At 40.7% G+C, this 26,485-nt stretch overlaps 1 protein-coding gene across 1 annotated transcript in view; it reads right to left on the bottom strand.

Annotated features, from left to right (window-relative positions):
• The window catches only part of LOC137286358 (protein mono-ADP-ribosyltransferase PARP4-like), a 59,058-nt gene that overhangs the window by 23,732 nt on the left and 8,841 nt on the right, over positions 1-26,485 (bottom strand). Inside the window, exons 2-27 of the mRNA XM_067818168.1 lie at positions 26,107-26,246; positions 24,818-25,016; positions 24,384-24,526; positions 23,769-23,906; positions 23,306-23,470; positions 21,983-22,120; positions 20,238-20,405; positions 19,058-19,218; positions 18,513-18,650; positions 18,314-18,412; positions 17,200-17,383; positions 16,860-17,016; positions 16,258-16,391; positions 13,085-13,309; positions 12,295-12,459; positions 11,974-12,087; positions 10,178-10,315; positions 9,377-9,563; positions 9,152-9,225; positions 7,544-7,731; positions 7,034-7,133; positions 6,535-6,705; positions 6,358-6,438; positions 5,894-5,974; positions 5,416-5,517; positions 3,092-3,346 (exon numbers count right to left, since the gene is read on the bottom strand). Coding sequence (XP_067674269.1) covers positions 3,092-3,346; positions 5,416-5,517; positions 5,894-5,974; positions 6,358-6,438; positions 6,535-6,705; positions 7,034-7,133; positions 7,544-7,731; positions 9,152-9,225; positions 9,377-9,563; positions 10,178-10,315; positions 11,974-12,087; positions 12,295-12,459; positions 13,085-13,309; positions 16,258-16,391; positions 16,860-17,016; positions 17,200-17,383; positions 18,314-18,412; positions 18,513-18,650; positions 19,058-19,218; positions 20,238-20,405; positions 21,983-22,120; positions 23,306-23,470; positions 23,769-23,906; positions 24,384-24,526; positions 24,818-25,016; positions 26,107-26,235 — 3,834 coding nt within the window. The 5' untranslated portion in view covers positions 26,236-26,246. The remainder of the gene's footprint in view (positions 1-3,091; positions 3,347-5,415; positions 5,518-5,893; positions 5,975-6,357; positions 6,439-6,534; positions 6,706-7,033; positions 7,134-7,543; positions 7,732-9,151; positions 9,226-9,376; positions 9,564-10,177; positions 10,316-11,973; positions 12,088-12,294; positions 12,460-13,084; positions 13,310-16,257; positions 16,392-16,859; positions 17,017-17,199; positions 17,384-18,313; positions 18,413-18,512; positions 18,651-19,057; positions 19,219-20,237; positions 20,406-21,982; positions 22,121-23,305; positions 23,471-23,768; positions 23,907-24,383; positions 24,527-24,817; positions 25,017-26,106; positions 26,247-26,485) is intronic.

Here is a 26,485-nt window from a genome sequence, read left to right as displayed (position 1 = left end):
AACATATATAAGTTTTACATCCAAGACTGTAACTGCCAGATGTCTGTTAGTGGGAGTTGAACAGCAACCCACAGTCAGTTTATGCACGAAATATATCATTTTGACACTGATTTTAGGTGTTATCTCAGTTTAGGGGTCGGCTTATCTATGGGTTCGGCATATATATGGTAATATAAGGTAAGCAACAGTGATGCCTTAGGAGCGGTCAGCAACGTTCAGTACGTCCTAGTCCACAATGACAATGACGAATGGATGATAACCACAGCATTCGGCAGCAAGCTATTCAACTTAGACGAGATCAAGCGCATGGTTGTAATTCGAAACAAGCAGTATGCTCCCTTCTTCACCAAGGATGACAAATGGACTTTGCTACAAGTCAACTGGTTTCTATACATCACGCTTGGCCCTCCTACATGTTCATGGAGAACACAGACCACTACCTGAACAAAATCATGAACAATGGAACACTTCATGTGGCTTATATACAGACACGCCATGGTTGTTGAAGCCCTGTCACATCTTACTACACTCACTCACATACTCTCTAGCAAACCCAATACATCCAACGTGGGTGTCGGAATTCGAACACGTGACAAGCCAGCATCGTGGAAAATCTACTGGCTAATCCCACGTTGATCATACTACTCTACTTCAGTGAACAATCATGATGCGAAGTCGAAATCATTCAAGGAATTGAACTCTGGTTGACCAAACAACATCAATATCACGCTTGCTCTATTTACGTATGGGTGAACATGGATTGCCAGGCTGCAACGAGTCACCAAGACACCATATCACTTAACACAATTTTCCTACCAAACAACATACATTTCATGGGTTGAAGCGCACACCTGAGAACTTATCAGAAAAACAATTGGAAACTATTTTCTAACATTTTATATAGGCAATGGCCATCAGTCACCAATGGCCATCTGGAGACGTAAGGGGATTCGATTTGCACGGCACTGAAAATGGCTTGCACTATAAAAAACAATGTGTATGATCGGGTTGATCTGTCAGACTTTAAAGGACCTGAATGGTTCATGAACATAATCTGCACCACACTGTACATCTCATTTAACAAAGATGGTTTCGTTGTAGTGTTAGGCATTGAAATAACAGCTGGACTTGTAGAGGTCACCAGATTCGCTCTTAAGTACATATCTCGTTAACTACAACATGTAAAGCATTGAAATATTATGAAATTGGAATTCTAGCTGAATCAAAGCTCAACACCATAGACGACCACATTTCCACTGCACTCACCAAAACTAAAATATCAGAAGAGGAGTTTCGTTCTGGAAATTGTTAAATACAACAGAATGAAACAAGAGATTCGGACCAAGTCTCGTACAAACTCCACCTTCAGCAAAGAGGAAAAATTAATAAAACAAGGGGGTAACAGACCGTCAAAGATATAATACACAATCGAGTGACCAGGAAATGTTGATTTGCAGTCATAGTGACCAGGAAGTTGTGGGGCAAGCAAAAAGTGGTACACATGCTAGTGGAAAGAGATAAAGGCCTGATAAAAGCTTAACTTAAAAAAAACCCAAAGGTTTACAGAGACTTTTGTCGATAATAGTCTCGTACCACTATTGCATTTACTACTAACGGAGACCATTTTAACACAGACAACATTATGACGATCACCGAGGACTTGAAGATGGGCCACCTGCTCGAAGTGGATTTGGAATATCCCGAAGCTTTGCACAAAACGCACACCAGTTATCCACTGGCTCCTGAACGTTTGATGGTGAACCGAGACCGGCTGTCAGACTGTCAGCAAATATTACTCAGAAACATTAAGCTGGCCCACATGGAAAACCTCGTCCCCAATTTGAGGTCTAAGACCAAGTAGGACCAAAAGTCCTTGGCAAAATGAAGGACGAATGCACCGTGTCACAGCAGTTAGCCAGCCATGAAGTCCAAGAGAGGTGAGGGTGGTTGGAGCTCACCGATGCCAAGCCATCACTGAATTCATCAGGACTTGGCCGATTGTTTGTTCAGACACCAGTATGCCCAAGAGATAGTCAACCCTGACAATCGATCCATGGAAAGGGTGTAGTGCTTACCGCACGTAATGTCAGCAATCAATAACTAAGTCACTCAATTCATCAATAAACAACCTGTCGAGGCCATTCAAATGAAATCCATGCCGACCAAATCGGATGCACCTTTGCATCGTGGCAAAGAGAAAAATTTACTGGACTGGGTTGTCATGAGGCATCTGTACCAGTCCAGTGAGCTTGAGGGAGGGGATAAATGTCATGCCACAGAACTCACGTGGTCCATGAAAATGTACCGCATTGACTGAGTGGACATCAAAGACGGTGAATCAACTTTGTAGTACTTGCAAGATGGACTGTGGAGAGGATTCGTCCCTGGAGAATTACAAATCTTCCCTCCCGACACAGTATTGCCCCCCTCTTATTAAAGATTTGTCTCCGTCTCTCATCGGCATGTGGAGACTGATCGAAAAATGGTTGTTCTGATGCACCAGAGTGTACTCAATATTTATGCCGCCATGTGTCACATCATCCGTCGACAGCCTGTATGATAGTTTAGGTCTCAAGAGCAGTGAATGGTTACATCATCTCATGGATATGTTAATCAATAATGCCTTCGAAACCCGGGAATGTAATGTCCCGTACTCTCTCAACCACTTTGAGGAATTCATACTAGACCCACTTCATCAAGTCGTGCCGAATATTACGGCTACATTTTAAAAAAGGATAAAATAGTACACATCCACACCAGCAAGTCTTCACCAATTATTACACCTGCCTTTAAGAACACTTTTAAAAACCCAATCCACACAGTGGCTAAACTATGTTGCCATCGGGCTAGGGTGACATCTAAACCTAAATAAAACTATAAGCTGCATCTACGGCAGAACTCCCACTTCATAACTACCCATTACACTTGCAACAAAACAAGTACATTTGTATCTTGAATTATTGACACAAGATATGAATTCAAAGTGAAATGTAACATGTCCTTATATCTTCCTAGTCTAACAGATCAAGGGGTTGCATTAAGTTTGCTTCCTATTGTCTGCAAAAACAGCGTTTTACTGAGGTGTTCTTACTGATTCACACTGATCCAGATCCAGATCCCTCAACTTCGTCTGTTTCATGTACAACGTTATCGAGTCCTGCTCCATCAATGAATCTTGCACTTCTGGCTCCAGCATCAAATCCTCCATCTCAGACATTGATGTGCTCATCTTCTCCTCGTCCTTGTCTCCGTCCCAGCCCATGTAGTCTAGTATGTCCATGTTGTGACCACTCACTAAGTCAAGTATGCTTGGGCCACATGACTCTCGCAGGCCTTTCTTCTCATCCTAGCCGGGATACATACATTACTCAGTTAAAAACTTCACTGTTTGCTCAGCAAAAGAGTCTACTAATATATACCAACAGTAACTAACTGGTTTGACACCTCCTTTCATAGAAGGAGCTAAAAAAAACCCAATAATCTGAGTATGAGATGGACAACTACATCAATGTCAACGGAGGAGCCACATACTCTGCAGCAGTTACACCATGTCAACATCTACTCCACTACATGTCAACATCCTCTCCACAACGTCTTAAGAGGCTGTTGACGTGTAATGGAGAGGATGTTGACATGTTGTGCTGTGGATGTTGACATGTAGTGGAGAGGATATTGACATGTTGTAGAGAGGATGCTGACATGCTGTGGAGTGGATGTTGACATGTTGTGCTGTGGATGCTGACATGCTGTGGAGTGGATGTTGACATGTTGTGCTGTGGATGCTGACATGTAGTGGAGAGGCTGTTGACGTGTTGTGGAGTGGATGTTGACATGTAGTGGAGTGGATGTTGACATGTAGTGGAGTGGATGTTGACATGTAGTGGAGTGGATGTTGACATGTAGTGGAGCGGATGTTGACATGTTGTGGAGTGGATGTTGACATGTAGTGGAGTGGATGTTGACATGCAGTGGAGCGGATGTTGACATGTTGTGGAGTGGATGTTGACATGTAGTGGAGTGGATGTTGACATGTAGTGGAGTGGATGTTGACATGTAGTGGAGAGGATGTTGACATGTAGTGGAGAGAATGTTGACATGTAGTGGAGAGGATATTGACATGTTGTAGAGAGGATGCTGACATGCTGTGGAGTGGATGCTGATATGCTGTGGAGTGGATGCTGACATGTAGTGGAGTGGGTTTTGACATGTTGTGGATGTTCACATGTCATGGAGTGGATGTTGACATTTTGTGGAGTGGGTTTTGACATGTTGTGGAGTGGATGTTGACATGTAGGATGCTGATATGTTGTTGGGTGGATGTTGACACATTGTGGAGAGGATGCTGATATGTTGTTGGGTGGATGTTGACATGTTGTGGAGTTGACGTTGACATGTAGGATGCCGATATGTTGTTGGGTGGATGTTGACATGTTGTGGAGTTGACGTTGACATGCAGGATGCTGATATGTTGTTGGGTGGATGTTGACACATTGTGGAGAGGATGCTGATATGTTGTTGGGTGGATGTTGACATGTTGTGGAGTTGACGTTGACATGTAGGATGCCGATATGTTGTCGGGTGGATGTTGACATGTTGTGGAGTTGACGTTGACATGTAGGATGCTGATATGTTGTTGGGTGGATGTTGACACATTGTGGAGAGGATGCTGATATGTTGTTGGGTGGATGTTGACATGTTGTGGAGAGGATGATGATATGTCGTTGGGTGGATGTTGACATGTTGTGGAGAGGATGCTGATATGTCGTTGGGGGGATGTTGACACATTGTGGAGAGGATGCTGATATGTTGTTGGGTGGATGTTGACATGTTGTGGAGAGGATAATGATATGTCGTTGGGTGGATGTTGACATGTTGTGGAGAGGATGCTGATATGTCGTTGGGTGGATGTTGACATGTTGTGGAGAGGATGATGATATGTCGTTGGGTGGATGTTGACATGTTGTGGAGAGGATGATGATATGTCGTTGGGTGGATGTTGACATGTTGTGGAGTGGATGTTGACATGTAGAATGCTGATATGTTGTGGAGACAACATGTCAATATCAAGGTCACCAGATGCTAACATCCATTCCACAAACTGTCAACACACACTCCACAACCTGTCAACATCGACTCCACAACCTGTCAACGTCAGGGCCACATACTCTAAAGTAGTTACACCATATTCCTCAAATACATATGTCTTATTCATCGCTGGAACATTTCAGGTGAGAACATCTAGTTACAGCAGTAGACACGTTTTGGAATGGTGCTCTTTAAACCCTAAAATATCTAATCTGGGCAGGTCCTAGAGAGCACATGTGCAGCAGTGGGAGTACTCCCCACCTAAAGGCAATACACGTCTTCCTAACGTATTTGATAACTCCAATTCGCAGGACATAAGGAAACACTTACCTCATCTCTGGTTTCTATGGCAACAAAGCTGGTGAACTGAGTGACAATGGAATACTCCTTGCTCAAGTCAATCACATAGTTCTTCAGATTCAGTTTCAACATCTACAACATACAGGTACTTGTTGGTAAGAATCATAAACACATGTATCTTCAGGGTCAAGATTTGTCAACAGTATTCTCTAACGTCATCAACAAGGGTTTACTACATATTTCAAGGGAACAAAAAGCAGAACCTTTTAAATGTATTGACTTCATTTTTTAAAGAAACACTTTTTAAGGAGATAACTGTCCTTAAATTTTCCCCAAATAATTTCAACAGCATTATATAGTTCCCTCCTCAAGAGCCACACATCTGTTGGAAAAATTTAACTTCTCTACGTTTATACAGATTTGAAGTTGCAGAGATGGGTTCAGAAACAAAGATTAATTAATTTCTTCAGTTTCAAGAAAAAAAGTGACAGTGCATCATGGGACTGACCTCATGTTGTGTGCGATCTGCAGACAGCATACCATCCTCCCAGTCTCGTATAAGTGCCCGTGCTGTCAGTCGGTGAACGATCTATAATCAAGACATACAGCGATCAGTGGATACCAGGTGAAGTTGTTTTTCAAAATTTGTTCTTATTTAAAGATTTATCTGTGATACATTGTGGGGATTACAACAAATAGATGCATAATGATTCTGTATGAGACTACCAATGGGACAAACAGGAAAAGCATTTGATTGTAGGCCAGTAGGCCTGATCTAAATGTTACACATGAAATAGGAATATGAAAACTGATTATGTATAATGAGAAGATATCAATGTAATTGCATCAATATTTTATTGTCATTAAATGCATGGACAATGAAGACATGTCCATTGGTGATTCTGTTACAGCAACCTGAACACCACACTCTGCTTCTCCGCCTTAAACATAAACAAAATTAAAATCTCTTACCAATCCTGTTGTGATGCTAAGTTCAGACGTTGAGACTACTGTTGACACTTCCTGTCCCCCGACAACAGCCTTCAAGGTTGCCTACATTGAAACAGTCGCAAATATCATCATTATTGTCGTCATCATCTTCATCATCATCATAAAACATTAACACATTTACTACACATATATACCCACCATGGTGCAGTTAGGTACCAGTCCATACACAACTTGCCGTGAGCCGTTGAATAGAGCTGTGATCTGCCGTGGAGCTTGTGGCAATGTTGCTGCATCACTGTCAAATTGTTGCCACTCAACTGCCACAGAGGTCAGACCTGGCTGGGAGGCCTTACTCAGCTGAGACTTCACCTGTTGATGGAAGGCTTGAGATAAGTGGTGAGAAACGACACACCAGAGTGGTGAGATAAGTGGTGAGATAAGTGGTGAGATAAGACACACCAGAGTGGTGAGATATGCCATCCTATTGTGGTGAGATAAGATACACCAGAGTGGTGAGATAAGTGCCAGAGTGGTGAGATTTAGACAAATGAGCACAGATGCATGCATGCACTGTCAAATGCACTGATGGGTGGAGTCCATTCTAAACCCCATGCTAAACATTTTAAACGCATTGCAGGGGATAACTAGAAGTGGATGAACACTCCACACAGGGTTGAGTGATGCTACCACAGCTTACCTTCCTCTCCCACTTAGATTTGGCTTTCCTGTCAAAGAACTCAAATGCTCCCCCTCCAACTCTGGCAATGGCTCGCAGGAGGTGCATGTTGGCAGTGGAACTAGAGAAATACACAAGAAATCAGTACATGGGATCAGACAAGACTGACAGTACACTATCATACATGTACTCTAACTAAAACAGTATCATGTTGTGTGGTAGTACTAATAAGCTCAACATCAATTCCATCCATGTTTTGCTGCTGGAAGTGACTGAGCCTCACTTTTGACAGCAGTTTAAGTACAACTAATTTTAAATATGTCTCCTCATTTGTTTGAGTAAACCTAACTGAAATGACCCTGGGAGGTAATAATCTCTTGAAGCTCAAGAGAAAAACCAAACCACAAGCCAAGCGATGATAAGAAGACTAAACACTGAGAGGTCTATGCAACAGCCTACATCCATGAACCAGTATCCTATGGTTTACCTCCTTGTTACTGATAAAGCGACACAAGTCAACTCATCTCATACCTGACACCAAATGTGAAGACTCGAGTATGATTAGTGTTGTTGAGGACGGCATTGAGAACACTGTCCTCATTGTTGATGTGTCCATCGCTGATGATGAAGATGTTCCGTGTTGCTGTGGTGGAGGCTAGCAGGTGGTAAGAGTGGAGGGGTTTAAACACCTCTGTGTTGCCCATGTCTGCCCACGCCGTCTGCACGACAAGATCAGCCACCAACTAATTCCTACCCCAGTAAAATGATGACTAACCATAACATTACCATTATTCAACCTAAAAGCTTCACCTCAGTTACCGCATCCAAAAATATCATCTGATCCCCCATTCCAGTCAATCTCAATAGTACAACTAGATCCTTAAGTCACCTGCCCATGCATTTCTACATTCAATGCTGCATGTCATAATGTCATGATGACAGGTCAAACTATGAACAGGAAGTGAACAGTTCGTGTCCTGATGGCCAAACATAAAATATTGCTAGTCAAATCAAATACTGCTAAGTAGCATTGAAGTACAAGAGGATATTTAAATTTCTGACATCTACACAATGAAAATTAACACTTCTGGTCATAGGTGTGGAGTACATCTAAGATACTACACAGACACACTTACCGTAACACCTTTCCAGGCTACTAAACTGATGAAAATATATGAATTTGCATGCCACTGCCATAGAGCATGTGCATTATGGGAAGACAATGAAAAGGCAAGATCTTATTTTCATGAAACTAACAAAGTCCCATTCCATAAATAACCACCTGACAACACAGTTTACAATTACTGTATTGATACAGACAAAAGTAGAAGTTAACTGACTGGACTCCCCTGACAACACAGTTTACAATTACTGTATTGATACAGACAAAAGTAGAAGTTAACAGACTGGACTCCCCTGACAACACAGTTTACAATTACTGTATTGATACAGACAAAAGTAGAAGTTAACAGACTGGACTCCCCTGACAACACAGTTTACAATTACTGTATTGATACAGACAAAAGTAGAAGTTAACTGACTGGACTCCCCTGACAACAGAGTTTACAATTACTGTATTGATACAGACAAAAGTAGAAGTTAACTGACTGGACTCCCCTGACAACACAGTTTACAATTACTGTATTGATACAGACAAAAGTAGAAGTTAACAGACTGGACTCCCCTGACAACACAGTTTACAATTACTGTATTGATACAGACAAAAGTAGAAGTTAACTGACTGGACTCCCCTGACAACACAGTTTACAATTACTGTATTGATACAGACAAAAGTAGAAGTTAACTGACTGGACTCCCCTGACAACACAGTTTACAATTACTGTATTGATACAGACAAAAGTAGAAGTTAACTGACTGGACTCCCCTGACAACACAGTTTACAATTACTGTATTGATACAGACAAAAGTAGAAGTTAACTGACTGGACTCCCCTGACAACACAGTTTACAATTACTGTATTGATACAGACAAAAGTAGAAGTTAACTGACTGGACTCCCCTGACAACAGAGTTTACAATTACTGTACTGATACAGACAAAAGCAGAAGTTAACTGACTGGAATCCCGTTGAAATTATCCAAAAAGTGTCATGGTTGTTTGGCAACAAGATTCCACCCACCTTGAGGAATGTCTCCACAGAATGGATGTTGGTGTTTGTGTTGGGCTGGCTGGTTGGGAACAGCTCCCGGTGACCTGACAACATCACCAATACCATGTCCATGGTTACTCAAACATTACTCCCAGTGCTCCCAATATCATTAATAATGATCTATCTGTCCACATCTTTTCATCAATTGATCATCAAATCGCACCCTTAGCAACACATTGCGTGGATGAAACTGACCTGTTCCGAAGCAGAGGACGTTGAAGGTGGAGCGTGGTGGCAAGTTGTGCAGCAACATCATCAACAGCTTCTTGGCATCCAGCACTGCATCACCTGACATGGAGTTGGAGAGGTCAAGGAGGAACACAATCTCCACATCATCATCCTCATCCGCTTCAAACTCAGGGTAAAATGTCAACATGCAGGCCTAGATTACAGAATGAAGATCAAAGAAAAAATAGGGAGAGAATATTCAACATGAACCTGACACAACATGATATTACTAAAACAACAACAATTAAAATACACATACAACATGCAGCTTTGATCCCCTGGTTCATGCATGTCTCTCCATCCACAAACCATACAATCATTCCCCTGCCAGCCTACCTGATGCATGTCTCTCCATCCACAAACCATAAAATCATTCCCCTGCCAGCCTACCTGATGCATGTCTCTCCATCCACAAACCATACAATCATTCCCCTGCCAGCCTACCTGATGCATGTCTCTCCATCCACAAACCATACAATCATTCCCCTGCCAGCCTACCTGATGCATGTCTCTCCATCCACAAACCATAAAATCATTCCCCTGCCAGCCTACCTGATGCATGTCTCTCCATCCACAAACCATACAATCATTCCCCTGCCAGCCTACCTGATGCATGTCTCTCCATCCACAAACCATACAATCATTCCCCTGCCAGCCTACCTGATGCATGTCTCTCCATCCACAAACCATACAATCATTCCCCTGCCAGCCTACCTGATGCATGTCTCTCCATCCACAAACCATACAATCATTCCCCTGCCAGCCTACCTGATGCATGTCCTTGTCCGGATGTCTCTCAACCCACATCCGAGGCACGTGTATCTCAGCCAGCCCAATCAGGAGGTGGAAGCCATCTTGTATTGACTGTCCATCACACATCTCCACAACCGCCTTAGCAGCAGTTCTCTGGAGGAACATGAGTAGACACTACAGACCAACAGCTACATGAGTTGACACTACAGACCAACAGCTACATGAGTAGACACTACAGACCAACAGCTACATGAGTAGACACTACAGACCAACAGATACACGAGTAGACACTACAGACCAACAGCTACACGAGTAGACACTACAGACCAACAGTTACATAAGTAGACACTACAGACCAACAGTTACATGAGTAGACCCTACAGACCAACAGTTACATGAGTAGAAACTATAAACCAACAATTACATGAGTAGACACTACAGACCAAGAGCTACACGAGTAGAAACTATAAACCAACAGTTACACGAGTAGAAACTATAAACCAACAGTTACACGAGTAGAAACTATAAACCAACAGTTACATGAGTAGAAACTATAAACCAACAGTTACATGAGTAGACACTGTAGACCAACAGTTACATGAGTAGAAACTATAAACCAACAGTTACATGAGTAGACACTACAGACAAACAGTTACATGAGTAGAAACTATAAACCAACAGCTACACGAGTAGAAACTATAAACCAACAGTTACATGAGTAGAAACTATAAACCAACAGTTACATGAGTAGAAACTATAAACCAACAGTTACATGAGTAGAAACTATAAACCAATAGTTACATGAGTAGAAACTATAAACCAACAGCTACATGAGTAGAAACTATAAACCAACAGTTACATGAGTAGACACTACAGACCAAGAGCTACATGAGTAGAAACTATAAACCAACAGTTACACGAGTAGAAACTATAAACCAACAGTTACATGAGTAGAAACTATAAACCAACAGTTACATGAGTAGAAACTATAAACCAACAGTTACATGAGTAGACACTGTAGACCAACAGCTACATGAGTAGACACTGTAGACCAACAGTTACATGAGTAGACACCTGACAGCACTACAAGACACAACTACATGACAGCACTACATGACAGGACTATGTGATACTAGTGTTTCCAGGTGGACTCTGTCACTAAATTCTTAAAACATATCACACTTTTCATTTATCATCAATCTTGTCCATTCTGATGAGCAAAGTTCATGATAGTGCCAGACAAAACTTTCATCTTTCATTACTCTACAGACAAATAGGCAGATGACCGATACACAACTCTCAGATCCTATTGATCCAGTATCACTACACTAAGGACAGCTTTATGTTGAACCACATAACTTCAGATCACCATACATGCTGGACAAAATAAATTAGGGATATTGGTACTTTTATGACTGATATTTCATCAGTGTGTCAAGGAATAAATAGATAATTATTCATAATTTCAAAATTTATATATATCCTTAACTATTTTTGTCCAGTATATATTCATGAGATTCAAATATCTGCCTGTTTCGATTACTGGGCATTTCAATCTTTTACCATGAGAAATTCAAACTTCCCCCAATGGCAACAGAAATAATTGATATTATTGAAAAAGGTGGGCTAAAAACAGAACTACATGGTAAGTAAATTTTATTTTTCACTTGTCATACATAATGAACAGGTTTAACAGTCCCCAGGCAAATGTTTATTGAGAATGAAACATAGATTAGACTGCAGTCTTTCTATGAATTTTAAAACCACCTCTGAAATCAATAAAAATCTGAAAATGCTTGAGTGTTTCTCACCTTCATTCTGATTTTGTGTGAGGGACACTGTATTGAGCGAATGTCAAAAGGCATCTCCACAGCAACCTGCACAGTAGTGTCTCCTGACTGAACCTTGTGTGTTTCTACCTCAGTCTGTAACCATTAGCAACAACTGAAAAATCTTCAAACCAGCAACACAAGAAGTGTTTCTAAATAATATGCATAAGAACATCTATATAAAACAAAACAAAACATATCATCATATTTCATCATCGTGAGAAAATTCAAACAATGAAAATTCCATACTTTCACAGTTGCAATTATTTCATAAGCACACAGTCTTAGTGTCAGAATGCGTACCTGAGTGATTTCAGCAGCAGCGGAGTCTTGTTTCCATGGTGCCACACTGCCTGGTAACCGGAAACTTATAAGTTCTGCTTCGACCTGTAGCTCAGCTACATAAGTAATCTTGATGAGGACAGATGCATGGGGTGGGAGGTTGCCAACACTCACTGTAAAAACATCCTGAAACATTAAACACAGAAACTGGTTTTAGTATTTATAGCAAAACCAATATGGCTTGCTACCTTTCAGTAATCACCTTCCCACACAACATCCCTGTCACATCTTCACCTCTAACTTACTGCCACCTTAACATGTCTGTCCATCAGAAAGGCTAAATGACCTTCCATTATGACACACCCCAAAACCTTCACTGGTGACTGAACTTACCTTTCTTTCTTCATCTCTGTCCATCAGATCACCTCCACGACCCTCACTACTGACCTTCTCCCAAACCTACTGGTCTCTTCATCTCTGTCCATCAGATCACCTCCACGAACTTCAGTATTGATCTTCACCCAAACTTATCAGTGTCTCTTCATCTGTGTCCATCAGATAAGCAACATAACCTTCACTGCTGACCTTCACCCATACTTACCGGTGTCTCTTCATCTCAGTCCATCAGATAAGCTCCATGACCCTCACTGCTGACCTTCACCCATACTTACCGGTGTCTCTTCATCTCAGTCCATCAGATAAGCTCCATGACCCTCACTGCTGACCTTCACCCATACTTACCGGTGTCTCTTCATCTCAGTCCATCAGATAAGCTCCATGACCCTCACTGCTGACCTTCACCCATACTTACCGGTGTCTCTTCATCTCTGTCCATCAGATAAGCTCCATGACCCTCACTGACAGCCTTCCTGTATTCCTTGTGAGCTTGCTCCTTCTCTTTGACCTCGCCTACAATGTGCTTGTCATTGATGAACGCTTCAAAGCCACACACAGCCGCCATGTCATCTAGAGGAAACACATACTTGGCCTCCACAGCAGTGTCACTGTTGTTGTAGTACTCCTGGAGAACTATCACCTGCAGTAGTGATGCATAGTACATCAGTCTAAGTCAGTCATCTACAAACATCTTACTGCAACTGGGCGTGCGGTTAGTAAGGCCTACAACAGTCCAACAGTAGTGTTGCATAGTACATCAGTCTAAGTCAGTCATCTACAAACATCTTACTGCAACTGGGAGTGCGGTTAGTAAGGCCTACAACAGTCCAACAGTAGTGTTGCATAGTACATCAGTCTAAGTCAGTCATCTACAAACATCTTACTGCAACTGGGAGTGCGGTTAGTAAGGCCTACAACAGTCCAACAGTAGTGTTGCATAGTACATCAGTCTAAGTCAGTCATCTACAAACATCTTACTGCAACTGGGAGTGCGGTTAGTAAGGCCTACAACAGTCCAACAGTAGTGTTGCATAGTACATCAGTCTAAGTCAGTCATCTACAAACATCTTACTGCAACTGGGAGTGCGGTTAGTAAGGCCTACAACAGTCCAACAGTAGTGTTGCATAGTACATCAGTCTAAGTCAGTCATCTACAAACATCTTACTGCAACTGGGAGTACGGTTAGTAAGGCCTACAACAGTCCAACAGTAGTGTTGCATAGTACATCAGTCTAAGTCAGTCATCTACAAACATCTTACTGCAACTGGGAGTACGGTTAGTAAGGCCTACAACAGTCCAACAACACTTTGCTCTGTCTAGATATATGACAAGCAGTAATATTTATTTACAAGTATGAGAAAAGACACAATGACAGCAGATACAATATAAGCTGTTCACTGGTCACAAACATAATTAACTAGCTTCTCCCAGGACCAAACTGGAGGTATGCCAGTTTTAAGGACATCCACTGTATTAGAATAGGGACGTAAGGTTTGTCAAAATTAAAACATGACCTGGTTTATATTCTTCAACAATTTTGATATAAATATTCTTTGAATTAGATACTTTGCCATCATAATATGTTTTAATCAAATTTAAATTGATTGTATGTTCGAAAACACTGATGATGAATAGTAAAATGTTGAAAAACTCATATCTGGTCAATCAGTATTCATAATTGTTTTGTCTTTAAAACAATACAAATAAATTCAATGAACAAGACAATTCCAACAAATATGTGTGGCTTTTTTCATTGATATTTTCTAAGGTTGAATTAAATCATTGTTTATCAACCTGTTCATATGAAACTGCAATATTAGTCCCAACATATTGAATATTGTACACCATAGGAACCAAAGTATGTTGCAGTAATGGCTACGTGTGGTTTGTAACACTTGTGCAAAGGCTTAAAATGTGGCATACTGCAATAAATGTGTCAATTTCCTATGTAAATATTATTCAAACAATAAAAAACTTTCAAAGTATAATAATGCATACCCTCTATATCCACTGAAATTAGTTTCATTAAAAAATATCTGAACAATACGTAAATATACATCATAATACTGAAATTGTAATCAGAATGATAAGGCAATTGATGTTTAACCGACCTTCAAAGAAATTGCCTAATATGTGCAACAATGTTGACGTGTGACAACACTACCAATGACCTATTTCTTACAAAATGGCAGCTTTGCTGACAAGGATACACAGGATTTTGAGAGGACTGTTCCCTCAATTATGGGATCGTTTCTACATGAAAGTGTGATGTATGTAATCACAATGATTCTTACTATGTGGGTTTTATTAAATGTTTTTATCATTTACATTGTAAATAACAGAAGAAGCTAGAAATGTTAATAAGTACCACGGTTGTTCAACATGATTTTGCATCAGTCATGGTATCACACTGCATGGAAACTTTGACAGTTTCTTATGTATTATGAAATCATTGCATTGTATCTATTTCTAATTTGCTATTTCTTGCTACGATACTCTTCCCCTGCATCTTCTAAATGTATTGTAAACAATGATTAGATGGGTGGATGTCGGAAAATTTCCGGAAATGCTATGTAGTGTAAAATCAGAATTGTTCTTTGTATACATTTCAAGCACAGCATTCGTTTTCACACTCAATATATTTGATTTCGTTTTACTTAGACAATTGGTATTGTTGACAAGGACCAGTTCTCATTTGACTTTAAGATGTATTGGGAATTCAATGATGCATTTGTTGCAGTTGAACATGAAATATACATGATGTAATTGGCATCTCAATACCGGCCTTCATGAAACATAATTTTGTAAACAGTGAATAAGCCCCTGAAACAATCACACATTTACTGTGTGAATTCTGACATACAGCGAAAGTATGGAAGAAAGTATCCGCCTGGCTTGATGTATTGTCTGAAGGAAACATAACCTTGATGCACGAAAACATTATCTTTGGTTTCAAGGCAAAAACAACAATCCGCTTCATTTGGTGTTTTAATAGTGAAATATATGCTACATAATACAAGCCAAAACAATATAAAACCAACTTTTACAGGGTTTCAAAGGAATACTTATTTACTATAAAGCTACCAAATGTACGGCATTTTCTAACGTAAATCCAACAAAATTCTATGCTTTCTGGTCCTCCTTCCATACACTATTTGCAAACTCTACAGTAGATGCTACATAAGTAGGAAATAATTGGACACTTGAACTCGTATGCATACCAAACCAGGATAAAGAAATCAAGCATACTGTAGTAATCACCCTGAATATGGGATGAATGATAAGTGTTGTTATAATGCTGTGAATCGCAATTTTGTATTGTGTGTATAAAGGCGACATTTACGATGAAGCCAATTTTGAGAGGTTACTTGAAGCACTTTAACCTCGCCTGAGATAACAGTGGATGGTATAAAAAAAAACAGGGAATTTCGCGAAGAATTCAAAACTCTATAGTATATTTATGTGCATGATATATAATAATTTTGTAGGACTTCAAAGTGACGGTTGAAGAAGAAGGATATATATGTTGTGGCATCCACAAGGGTTAAGTGACTTCTGACTCATTGTGAATAATCAGTGAATCCCACCTGAGCAGCCAGGTCCACCAGTTTGGAACGGATGTGAACTCCTTGCAGCTCCACAGCCATCTTGTTGCTCTCCGAAACCAGACCAGCCTCCACCTTAGACAGAGGATCCTCAATGCCCAGCACATCAGATAAGTCTGTAGTAGTGGGAGGTGGAGGAACATAGTGAACTCACTTAATACAGTGAAAATAGTGAATATTGCACAATAATGATGAATGGCATGAAGAGCTGAGTGACTGAGTGAGTGAGTTTAGTTTTATGCCACACTCAGCAATATTTCATCTATACAGCGGCCGTCTGTAAATAATCGAATCCGGACCAGACAATCCTGTGCTCAACAGCATAAGCATCAATCTGCACAACTGAGAACTGAAAAAACGTGTCAACCCAGTCTGCAAGCCTTACCACCCAATCCTATAAGTCACCTCTTGCGACAAGCATGGGTTACTGAAGGCCAATATTCTAACCCAGGCCTTCCTGGGTTTGACAAAGACAGGAGTGAACAGGACTGGACAGAAAGTGAAGGTATATAGTGGCAGACAAAGAGACTTGTGTATGTTCACTGGTGTTTGCCACATCTGAAATGTGAACACTACAGACATACCTAAGTTGTCCTGCAACATGTCAGCCAAAGCTGTCTGCTCCATGTCTTGCTGGCAGTCTGCCAGACTTACATCCCGAACTTGGTCCCCCTCCAGGCTGAACTCCACTAGGTATCTCAGACGCTGCTGGTTTATGCTGTACACAGCATACTCATCAGCCTGTAAGTCAAACATATTCAAACATCAACCTGGTAGTCAAATCATTATCAAACATCAGCCTAAAAGTCAAACATTGTCAAACATTAACCTGGCAGTCAAAACATCATCATACATTAGCTTTGCACAGTCAAACATACTCAAACATGAGCCTGTAAGTCAAACATCATGAGACATAATCCCTACCATGAATTCTGATGGGGTGCTGGGTGAGTCCTTGACACCATGTACACTGTGATACCCCTCTGGGGGGCCTTTGAGGGTCCTGTCATGGTTATACAGATCCTTACAATGGCCTAGAGCAACATCAGCCACCAGCATCAGCCTTGTGCCCTTCGTCTTGCTCTCACGGGAATACTGGGCACTGGTGCTACAACAACACGGTCAGGTCAGATAGACACAATGTCCTTAACATGTTAACTATACCTCAAATCTGTTATCTCTGAACACATCCTCAACAACCTGGGTCCCTATTCTCAAAACATTTGCAGCACTAAGTATTCCTAACTTTGATCATAGCCAATGTGTTAAAAATGGGCTTAAAAAGCTTGTATGACTCTGACTGTTTCGCGACTAGCTACACAAGATCATCACATCATGGGGGAAGTCACAAAGTGACTGGTGACAGAGAAAACTGCAGAAGCCATTCACATTGGCCAGCCACGTGACCAGGGAACCAACACATCTGCCCAGTACCTCCAACTCATCGCTTTGATCATTTCAATCTTGTCTGTACTTATTGTTTTATCAACGTTGGAGCTAATTATTTTATTATGGTTTCAACTTGTTTGTTTAGGCCTCAGTTTGTAAATCTCTCTTGCATTTATTACTGCTATTACATGCTTTCTTCCATCAGCACTTTGTCCAGGCTCTACTGTGGTTCATCACCTATCAACATTAATTAACAGTTAATTGTTGGCTTCCATTCACCGCTAATGCACTGTCTAGTGCTGGTGTCCATTTGTTCCACTGTGTAGAATATATCTTTGTTGTCTTATCGCTTCTGTTGTTATTACAGGAACATATATATGTTCTCTCCCTCCCTGCTATTCAAAGACCTGATTGCTTGTGATGTTCCTCACACCATTGTGACCCGCTCCAATACAGATCTCCAACTGGACACAAAACGATACATTCTGACAAGGTGAGGGACTGTAGGCGATATCACTATATAACACCATGGGCACATTTCACTAGGTGATACAACATAATAACATTGCCTTAGGGCACTTGCGTCAGTTGAGCTAACTACACAGCAGCATCTTTTTCACCCAGTAATCAACAATTCCCACCAACTGACCTTGCAGCACTGGCAAAGTAGAGTCCACTTCCCAGCATCCCTGCATCTGACCTCTGACCCCCATAGTTCTCCACTACAACTTTCGGCAACAACAGCCCACTGAAATCAAGAACACACAGACAGATGAACAAGTCACCAGATAAACATCACTGTAATAACAACAGCTTCAGTAATTTCAGTTATTACCAAAGAAACCAACCGTGACAATATTCCAACAAAGTTTTCTGGCCTGGATGCATGGAACAGGAGTCGTTTGTGATCCATGTCATGACGAAAGTTGGTTTCCTCAATAGGTCGCTGCACCTCGTACACAGCCTTGATCTCCAGTTTTATATCTCTGACAAAACAAGGACATTATGTTCAAGAGAACATCTGACAAAACATGGACTTCAAAAATCTGATTAAAGGAATAACCAAATCACGAGAGATGTCACTATTAGACCTATCGCCTTTCTACCAATGCTTGCTGCTAATTCACATCAAGAAAACCTACAGGCACAAGACATGAAATCCTTCTGTGATAACCTACAGGCACAAGACATGAAATCCTTCTGTGATAACCTACAGACACAAGACATGAAATGTTTCTGTGATAGCCTACAGACACAAGACATGAAATGTTTCTGTGATAACCTACGGACACAAGACATGAAATGTTTCTGTGATAACCTACAGACACAAGACATGAAATGTTTCTGTGATAACCTACAGACATATGATGCAATAAAGACTTGTGAGGCTTACCCTTCAATGGACGATTCAACAAGGTCTCTCACCAACTTGTGTTGTGGGTCATGTGACTCAAGATAGTCGATACTGCATCGCAGGGCTCGGTACTTGGCCTCGGTGCTACTTCTAGTGGACCAGTTAGTGGCCTCGCTCACAGAGATCATATCCCGGATCAACTGGAAAAGTCCATCATTACTGTGAGCACTCCCATACAATGACCACTAAGTGTTTTACTCCTACACAATGATCACTGAGTGTTGTACCCCCCCAACAATGTCTCAGTGTTGTACTCCTAAACAAAGATCACTCAGTGTTGTACTCCCACACAATGATCATTCAGTGTTGTACTCCAACACAATGATCACTGAGTGTTGTACTCCCAAACAATAATCACTGAGTGTTGTACTCCCAAACAATGATTACTCAGTGTTGTACTCCTACACAATGATCACACAGTGTTGTACTCCTACAAAATGATCACTCAGTGCTGTACTCCCACTCAATGATCACTGAGTGTTGTACTCCCACACAATTTCTCAGTGTTGTACTCCCACACAATGACCACTAAGTGTTGTACTCCCACACAATCATCACTGAGTGTTGTAATCCTACACAGTGATCACTCAGTGTTGTACTCCCACACAATCATCACTGTGTTGTACTCCCACACAATGATCATTCAGTGTTGTACTTCTACACAATGACCACTGAGTGTTGTACTCCCTCACAATGATCACTAAGTGTTGTACTCTCACACAATGATCACTCAGTGTTGTACTCTCACACAATGATCACTGAGTGTTGTACTCCCACACAATGACCACTAAGTGTTGTACTTCCACACAATGACCACTAAGTGTTGTACTTCCACACAATGACCACTTAGTGTTGTACTCCCACACAATGACCACTAACTCTCACACAAGGTCTCAGTGTTGTACTCCCACACAATGACCACTGAGTGTTGTACTCCAACCCAAAATAGATTAAACCAGACCAGATCAGTCACCAAGATACTGAGAAATCACTCAGATGTATGGAATATCTAAATTCCTTACCAGACCATCTGACTGGTTAGCTGTAAATTTAGGCCGTCCATCAGAAATCTAGCCTGTCTCGGCTGGACAGTCAGAGGGACCTTATTTCAAACACAGGCATTAACACAAGTATATTAAATGTAAGAGAACCAACCCACCTGACACAGATCAAGCTTAGTTGCCACCCACTGTTTGCTGACATCCTCATCTGGATGTCTGTGTGGGAGGGCTTCGTAGAAGTCATTCCTCAAAGAGTTGAGCTGGTCTGTCTTGCTGGCCATTAAACGGTCCTGGATCTGCATCAAGATGGCCTCTGCCTTCTCCAGCTGCAACAGTAAAAATAGGACTAAATACTTCCCCCAAACCACATCAGCAGACAACCTCCTAGTCACTTCTCCCAAAACACCCCACTAGACAATCTCCTATTAACTTCTCCCTAACCACGTCAGTAGACAACTTCCTACTCACATCTCCGAAAACACATCATTAGACAACCTCCTACTAGCTTCTCCCAAAACACACCAGTTAACAACCTCCTACTCACTTCTCCCAAAACACATCTGTAGATAACCTCGTACTAACATCTCTAAAAACACATCAGTAGACAACCTCCTACTCACTTCTTCTAATGCACATCAGTAGACAACCTCCTACTACCTTCTCCCAAAACACACCAGTAGACAACCTCGTACTCACTTCTCCTAAAGCACATCAGTAGAAAACCTCATACTAACTTCTCTCAAAACACACCAGTAGACAACCTCCTACTCACTTCTCCCAAAACATACCACAAGATAACCTCGTACTAATATCTCCCAAAACAGAGCAGTAGACAACCTCTTTCTCACTTCTCCCAAAACACATCAGTAGACAACCTCGTACTAGCTTCTCCCAAAACACATCAGTATATAACCTCCTACTAGCTTCTCCCAAAACACACCAGTACACAACCTCCTACTAGCTTCTCCCAAAACACACCAGTTAACAACCTCCTACTAGCTTCTCCCAAAACACATCAGTAGACAACCTCCTACTAGCTCCTCCCAAAACACATCAGTACACAACCTCCTACTAGCTTCTCCCAAAACACACCAGTACACAACCTCCTACTAGCTTCTCCCAAAATACACTGGCATCCAACCTATTTACTTTTCTTGCACTTTATCACACATCATTAGCACCTCAAACCATTTCTGTGGTGATTTGACTACGTTTCTTGCTATATCCAAACACCCTCCATCACTCCACCGACCTATAGCAGCACATCCTCCATCTCTCTACCGACCTATAGCAGCACACCCTCCATCTCTCTACCGACCTATAGCAGCACACCCTCCATCTCTCTACCGACCTATAGCAGCACACCCTCCATCTCTCCACCAACCTATAGCAGCACATCCTCCATCTCTCCACTGACCTATAGCAACACATCCTCCATCTCTCCACCGACCTATAGCAACTCACCCTCCATCTCTCTACCGACCTATAGCAACACACCCTCCATCTCTCCACCAACCCATTTGTTTAGGCACATTAAGCAAGAACTGCTGCTAATGTTGCTACAGATCTTATGCTGACAACCACTATTTATCAATATACCACCCAAACAAATCTGAAATTCAAATCTACTATCAGTGGATCAATATTGGTAAGGGAAGGTCCTTGGGCCAAAAGACAGCAGCTAGGTGAGAGATGATGATGCCCCATCCCCACAGTAACACTGGACAACACAACAACTAGTTGTATTCTAGAAACTACTTATGGACTTTCTATGGGAATGCATAAAACTTCAATTGTTTATCTAGTACTGGACTATCTTGTACCACAGTCCTTATACTGTAGATGTAGAAATAATTTCCAGCAAACAGTATGTGAGGTGGTACTACCCAAATAGAAGTCCTACCTGGTCCATCTTCACTTTGTTGACTGGCATTGTGATAACCTCAGTTATCTCCCCTGCAACCTCACGCCACACATGTTCAACAAGGTCAGACACATGACGATCAAGGTCAGGACTTTCAGAAGGTAACTCTGCCAAAATCTGGAACAGATGAACATGAACTCAGGCAGCCATAAAGAACATGGTTAACTACAAAGACCCAGGTATGGCACCTAGTACTGTCACTTTTTTATCCACAAAAAAATGCTCTGTCATCATATTTCATGATGTCAATCACTGGATTGTCTAGACCAGACTTAATTATTTACAGACAAACCTATAATATTGTACAGTGAAGCATCCAAACACACCATTAAATAGATGCTCCCAGTGTAGTGAGAATTGTACAATTGGCTTGTACACATTACTTACAAATGTGGCTAGGATGTTGTTACTATTTTACAAATATGAAACTCATCATCATGTGGCATTCTTGGATGCTTGACCAGCAATAATGACCACACTCACAGAAAGCAAATATACATATACCTAATGTCATCATCTACAATGTAAGCATATCATGTATCGTGTTAAAACCATTTGCATATGATGAAGTCAAAAATATTTCAGTCCCTCCTGGATTCTGCGGCAAAATTAGCAAATTCTGCACCACATTTTTCAATATTCTGCAAAACATTCTGCGGTTAAAACATTTAGAAAAAACTAAAAAAACATTATACAGACCTTCATAGTTTAACTTTAAGTCTCAAACACAGATATAAAGTTAAGTCGACAGTACACATCACATCTTGAGTAAGTTTGATGACAAAGTACCGACACCTTTTTCTATACACTCACTGAAAGCTATTTCTCTCCTCTCATTCGTAACTTTGATGCAGACAAACAAGTTCCGGTTTCATGCAAATAATAATTTTATATTTAAACGAAATCTGAAATAATTTCTCTTTTCAAAATGATCGATTTTGAGAACATAACTGCAGTGTCAAATAAAACTTGCTTTATTAATAAAGCGTCTTAATTAACGTAATTATTAAATGTTGTCACAATAAATATGTCAGTTTGTTTTATGTGTAACCGATCCTACTCCTGACATTAACTCTACTTTTCATTTCGGCTATCAAATTCCGCGGCAGAAAAGTGGCAAATTCTGCACAGATTCTGCACGAAAATGCGTTTTCTGCGGACTAGACGCTTTTCTGCATGGAAAGGTAAATTCTGTGATTTTTTCTGCAACTGCAGTATCGCGGAATCCAGGAGGGACTGATATTTATGTATTTGGTGTCAACACACACACTTCATTGTTCATGTTGGCATGAGCTATATCACCTTTTGCAGTCTGGGAGATCCAATATTCCTGCTGACTTTCCTCCCTGTAACTATGGCCATCTTCTTGCCTGGCAGGGTCTGTTCCTTGTACACATTACCAAATATGGCCAGTATTTCCTCTGATGTTTTGGCATATCTACATTCTCTACAACAGTCATACCCTTCCTGGAACATAAATACAACAACAAAAACAAATGTCTTGAATTGTTCCTTCACTGATTGTCAATATTTTTTCAAACCACAAAGTTTGATATATTAAATGCCACACATAACTATCACTCGATTACATCAAACAAAATACTTTTAATCATCTATTGAAGCCTATTGTAACTAAAACTTTTTAAGAGAAAGCACTATTGTGTCATAAAACCTATATCCAAATATATAATGAATCACACATTTCAGTTTGAGGCACTCACTAAAGTTGAAAATACTTCATTCAAACTTATCCTTTATACATCACCTGAGCATCCTTGAGGTTGCCATGGTGAGTGTACACCCTGAAGCGGGGTTCCTCCGAGTCCTTGTTCTGGTCCTGGGACTCAGTCACATGGACCTCCACCACAAAGAAAGTAGCTGCATCTGTTTTCTTATCATAACCCTGGAGAACATGGGACAAGATGTCACAAACCTGGACAAGACTGTGGACAACACTTAATAAAATCTCTCAAAACATCTAAGAACATGAAATAAGAGATGATAGAGGTTAGTTCACATAGCGATCATAGAGACTATTTTGCCGGAGTTATGACAGCTGTAGCCCTACAGTAGCTTAGTGAGTGAGTGAGAGAGATCAGTTTAACACCACTCTGTTCTAGCAGTATTCCAGTAATATGAAGGCAGAGGTACCTCTGTGAAAGAGAACCATTTGATGTTCAATACAGACATGCACTACTGCCGAAATACTGCATAGATCAAGACTTGGATATCGTAAATGAAGCTTAGATAGTATCTGTGGGAATGGTCAGATAGTTCTAAATTACTATACATCCCAGACTAGGAAGGTAGATCCAGTTTGCTCAGACTTCCAAACAAACCTTGGATCTTGGTAGCTGACTCACACACAACTTATACTAACCTCAAACATGGCATACTTGGCAACTTCATATTTGTTTTCATCAAAGAATGGAGCCTTATTGTCCCCATACTGCCATACTTTAACCCCCTTGATGCTGAAAATGGACTTGGTCTTCTTCCTCTGCTCTGTCTTTGGCCTTAGCGCTGCAATGAATATTTAAACACCTCCTACACATGACATATTCAAGATGGCAGATTTACATACAGTAAACACAAGGAAATGCAGCAAAGGATTTACATCTGATTCCGAAAAAAATCTTTATCTGTCCAATAAAATGACACCATTGAAAGAAAAACAACAGACACAGAGATGATCTCATTGCTTCTGAACAAACATTGGTGTCTAATACTGACTTCACTACCAGTAGATTCCTTGTGATAAACTTGTTCGTAATCACTAGTTGATTCAGTGTCTACAACTGGATCACATTTTACCTGTAATTTTTCCTGACTTGAAATCTGATGTCTTGCTCCTCCCGCCAATGATGTACTCATCTGTGAGAGGTAGCTGGCCATGTCTAATGGCGTCTGACACATAATCAGGGGAGACAACTGGAATGCCATATTTGACAGCCATCCTGCATTTTGATGACACATCGAACTTCTCTGGATCATTTCCAATGACAAGTGTTGTCTGTGTCAAGTAATAGGGATATTTAAATCTTAATGTTTTATAGCCTCCTAAGGAAAAAAGCTGAACTAATTATTACATCTGCAACCACTCTGGAAGTAATTATTTAGTCAGCACACAAATCAATATGTATTAAACCCTCTACTTGCCACTTTACACATGTATTTCAACTTTCATGACCTTATCCATTTCATCAAATCTTTCCAGAGCCTTAGAACTTTCATTAAGTAAACATGAGTACTGTAAATCACGAAATTTTTGTGTCATGATATTTTTGCGAGTGGCGACCAACAGATGGTTTTACGTCACGATGTTGCCTAATTCTCAAAACATAGTTTTGTTTGACAGTTTCAAAGCTTACTTGCATTTGAAAGTTTTAAGTGAAGTAAATTCAAATTTGTTGCTAATCCTGAACACCATTCAGTGGAGTACTTCCACTGTATATGCGATCAGTGATGTTTTCCTAAAATCAACACTTGCTGCATAGGCCAGGTAAGCTTAAAACAGTTCAAATTGATTAAATTAAATGGAATGACTCTAATAAATTGGCACTGATGGAGGACCAGTTTAGTCAGTGTCGGCGAAGATGTTGATCTCTAGGTAAGTGTCATGAAACCTATCCACGAACGCGTGATAGTCTTGGCCTTTCAAACAGTCTCTAAGAAATGTGTGTTGCATGGTTGGTGCCTGTCTGGACTATCGGGCGTACTGATTAGTAACTTTTGTTCAGGTATACATTGTTTGACATGTGACAGGTGAGTACGAGTAATGCTAGTAATTAGTCATTCTTCGCAATGTTGTCATTGCTTAATATGTGTATTGTCTAGATCTATTGTTAATTATATGAACTGGTAAATAATAAAATGAAGATAGGACAGGTTGTTTGCTGATTATTCATTGCATTCTACCAGCAAATTAAATTGCGTCATGATATTTTTGCAAGCTCAAGTCATTCGCAATTTTCGCAAAAATATCATGCTCGCAAAAAATTCGTGATTTACAGTCACTGTTTCCAATTCCTAAGAAACATAACACTTCTATCACATCCTACCAAGCCATCTATCCAGCATATCTATCATAAAAAAAGTAGTACCTTTTTTGTGACAATGAAAGAAACAATGCCCCCATTATCAAGTATCTTCTTCTTTATCTCTACTTTCTTCTTGAAACTGACGCTGGTTGTAAGGTCAAGGGCAATAACACAAGTGGAGAAAACCCCCATGTTGACATCAGCTGAAGCAGACATCAATAAAGTCATCGTTATACATCCTCTCTAGGGCAAGAACAAAGGACGAGAACAGTGAGGGTGCACTAATGGTAACACACAACGATGTAGTTCACACATAGAGGGCGTGGCACTGCTGTACAGGAATCATCATGTGTGTCTGTAGACAGCACCTAAATACTTGCTAGTTTTAAAGGGCAAAAAAAACCCCACCAACTTAGAAAACGTTGAAAATATTGATTACCTG

The sequence above is a fragment of the Haliotis asinina genome, chromosome 6 (assembly GCF_037392515.1).
Source record: "Haliotis asinina isolate JCU_RB_2024 chromosome 6, JCU_Hal_asi_v2, whole genome shotgun sequence".
Taxonomy (NCBI): domain Eukaryota; kingdom Metazoa; phylum Mollusca; class Gastropoda; order Lepetellida; family Haliotidae; genus Haliotis; species Haliotis asinina.
The sequence above is the reverse complement of the archived record's forward strand: the minus strand, read 5'-3'. Positions and strand labels throughout refer to the sequence as shown.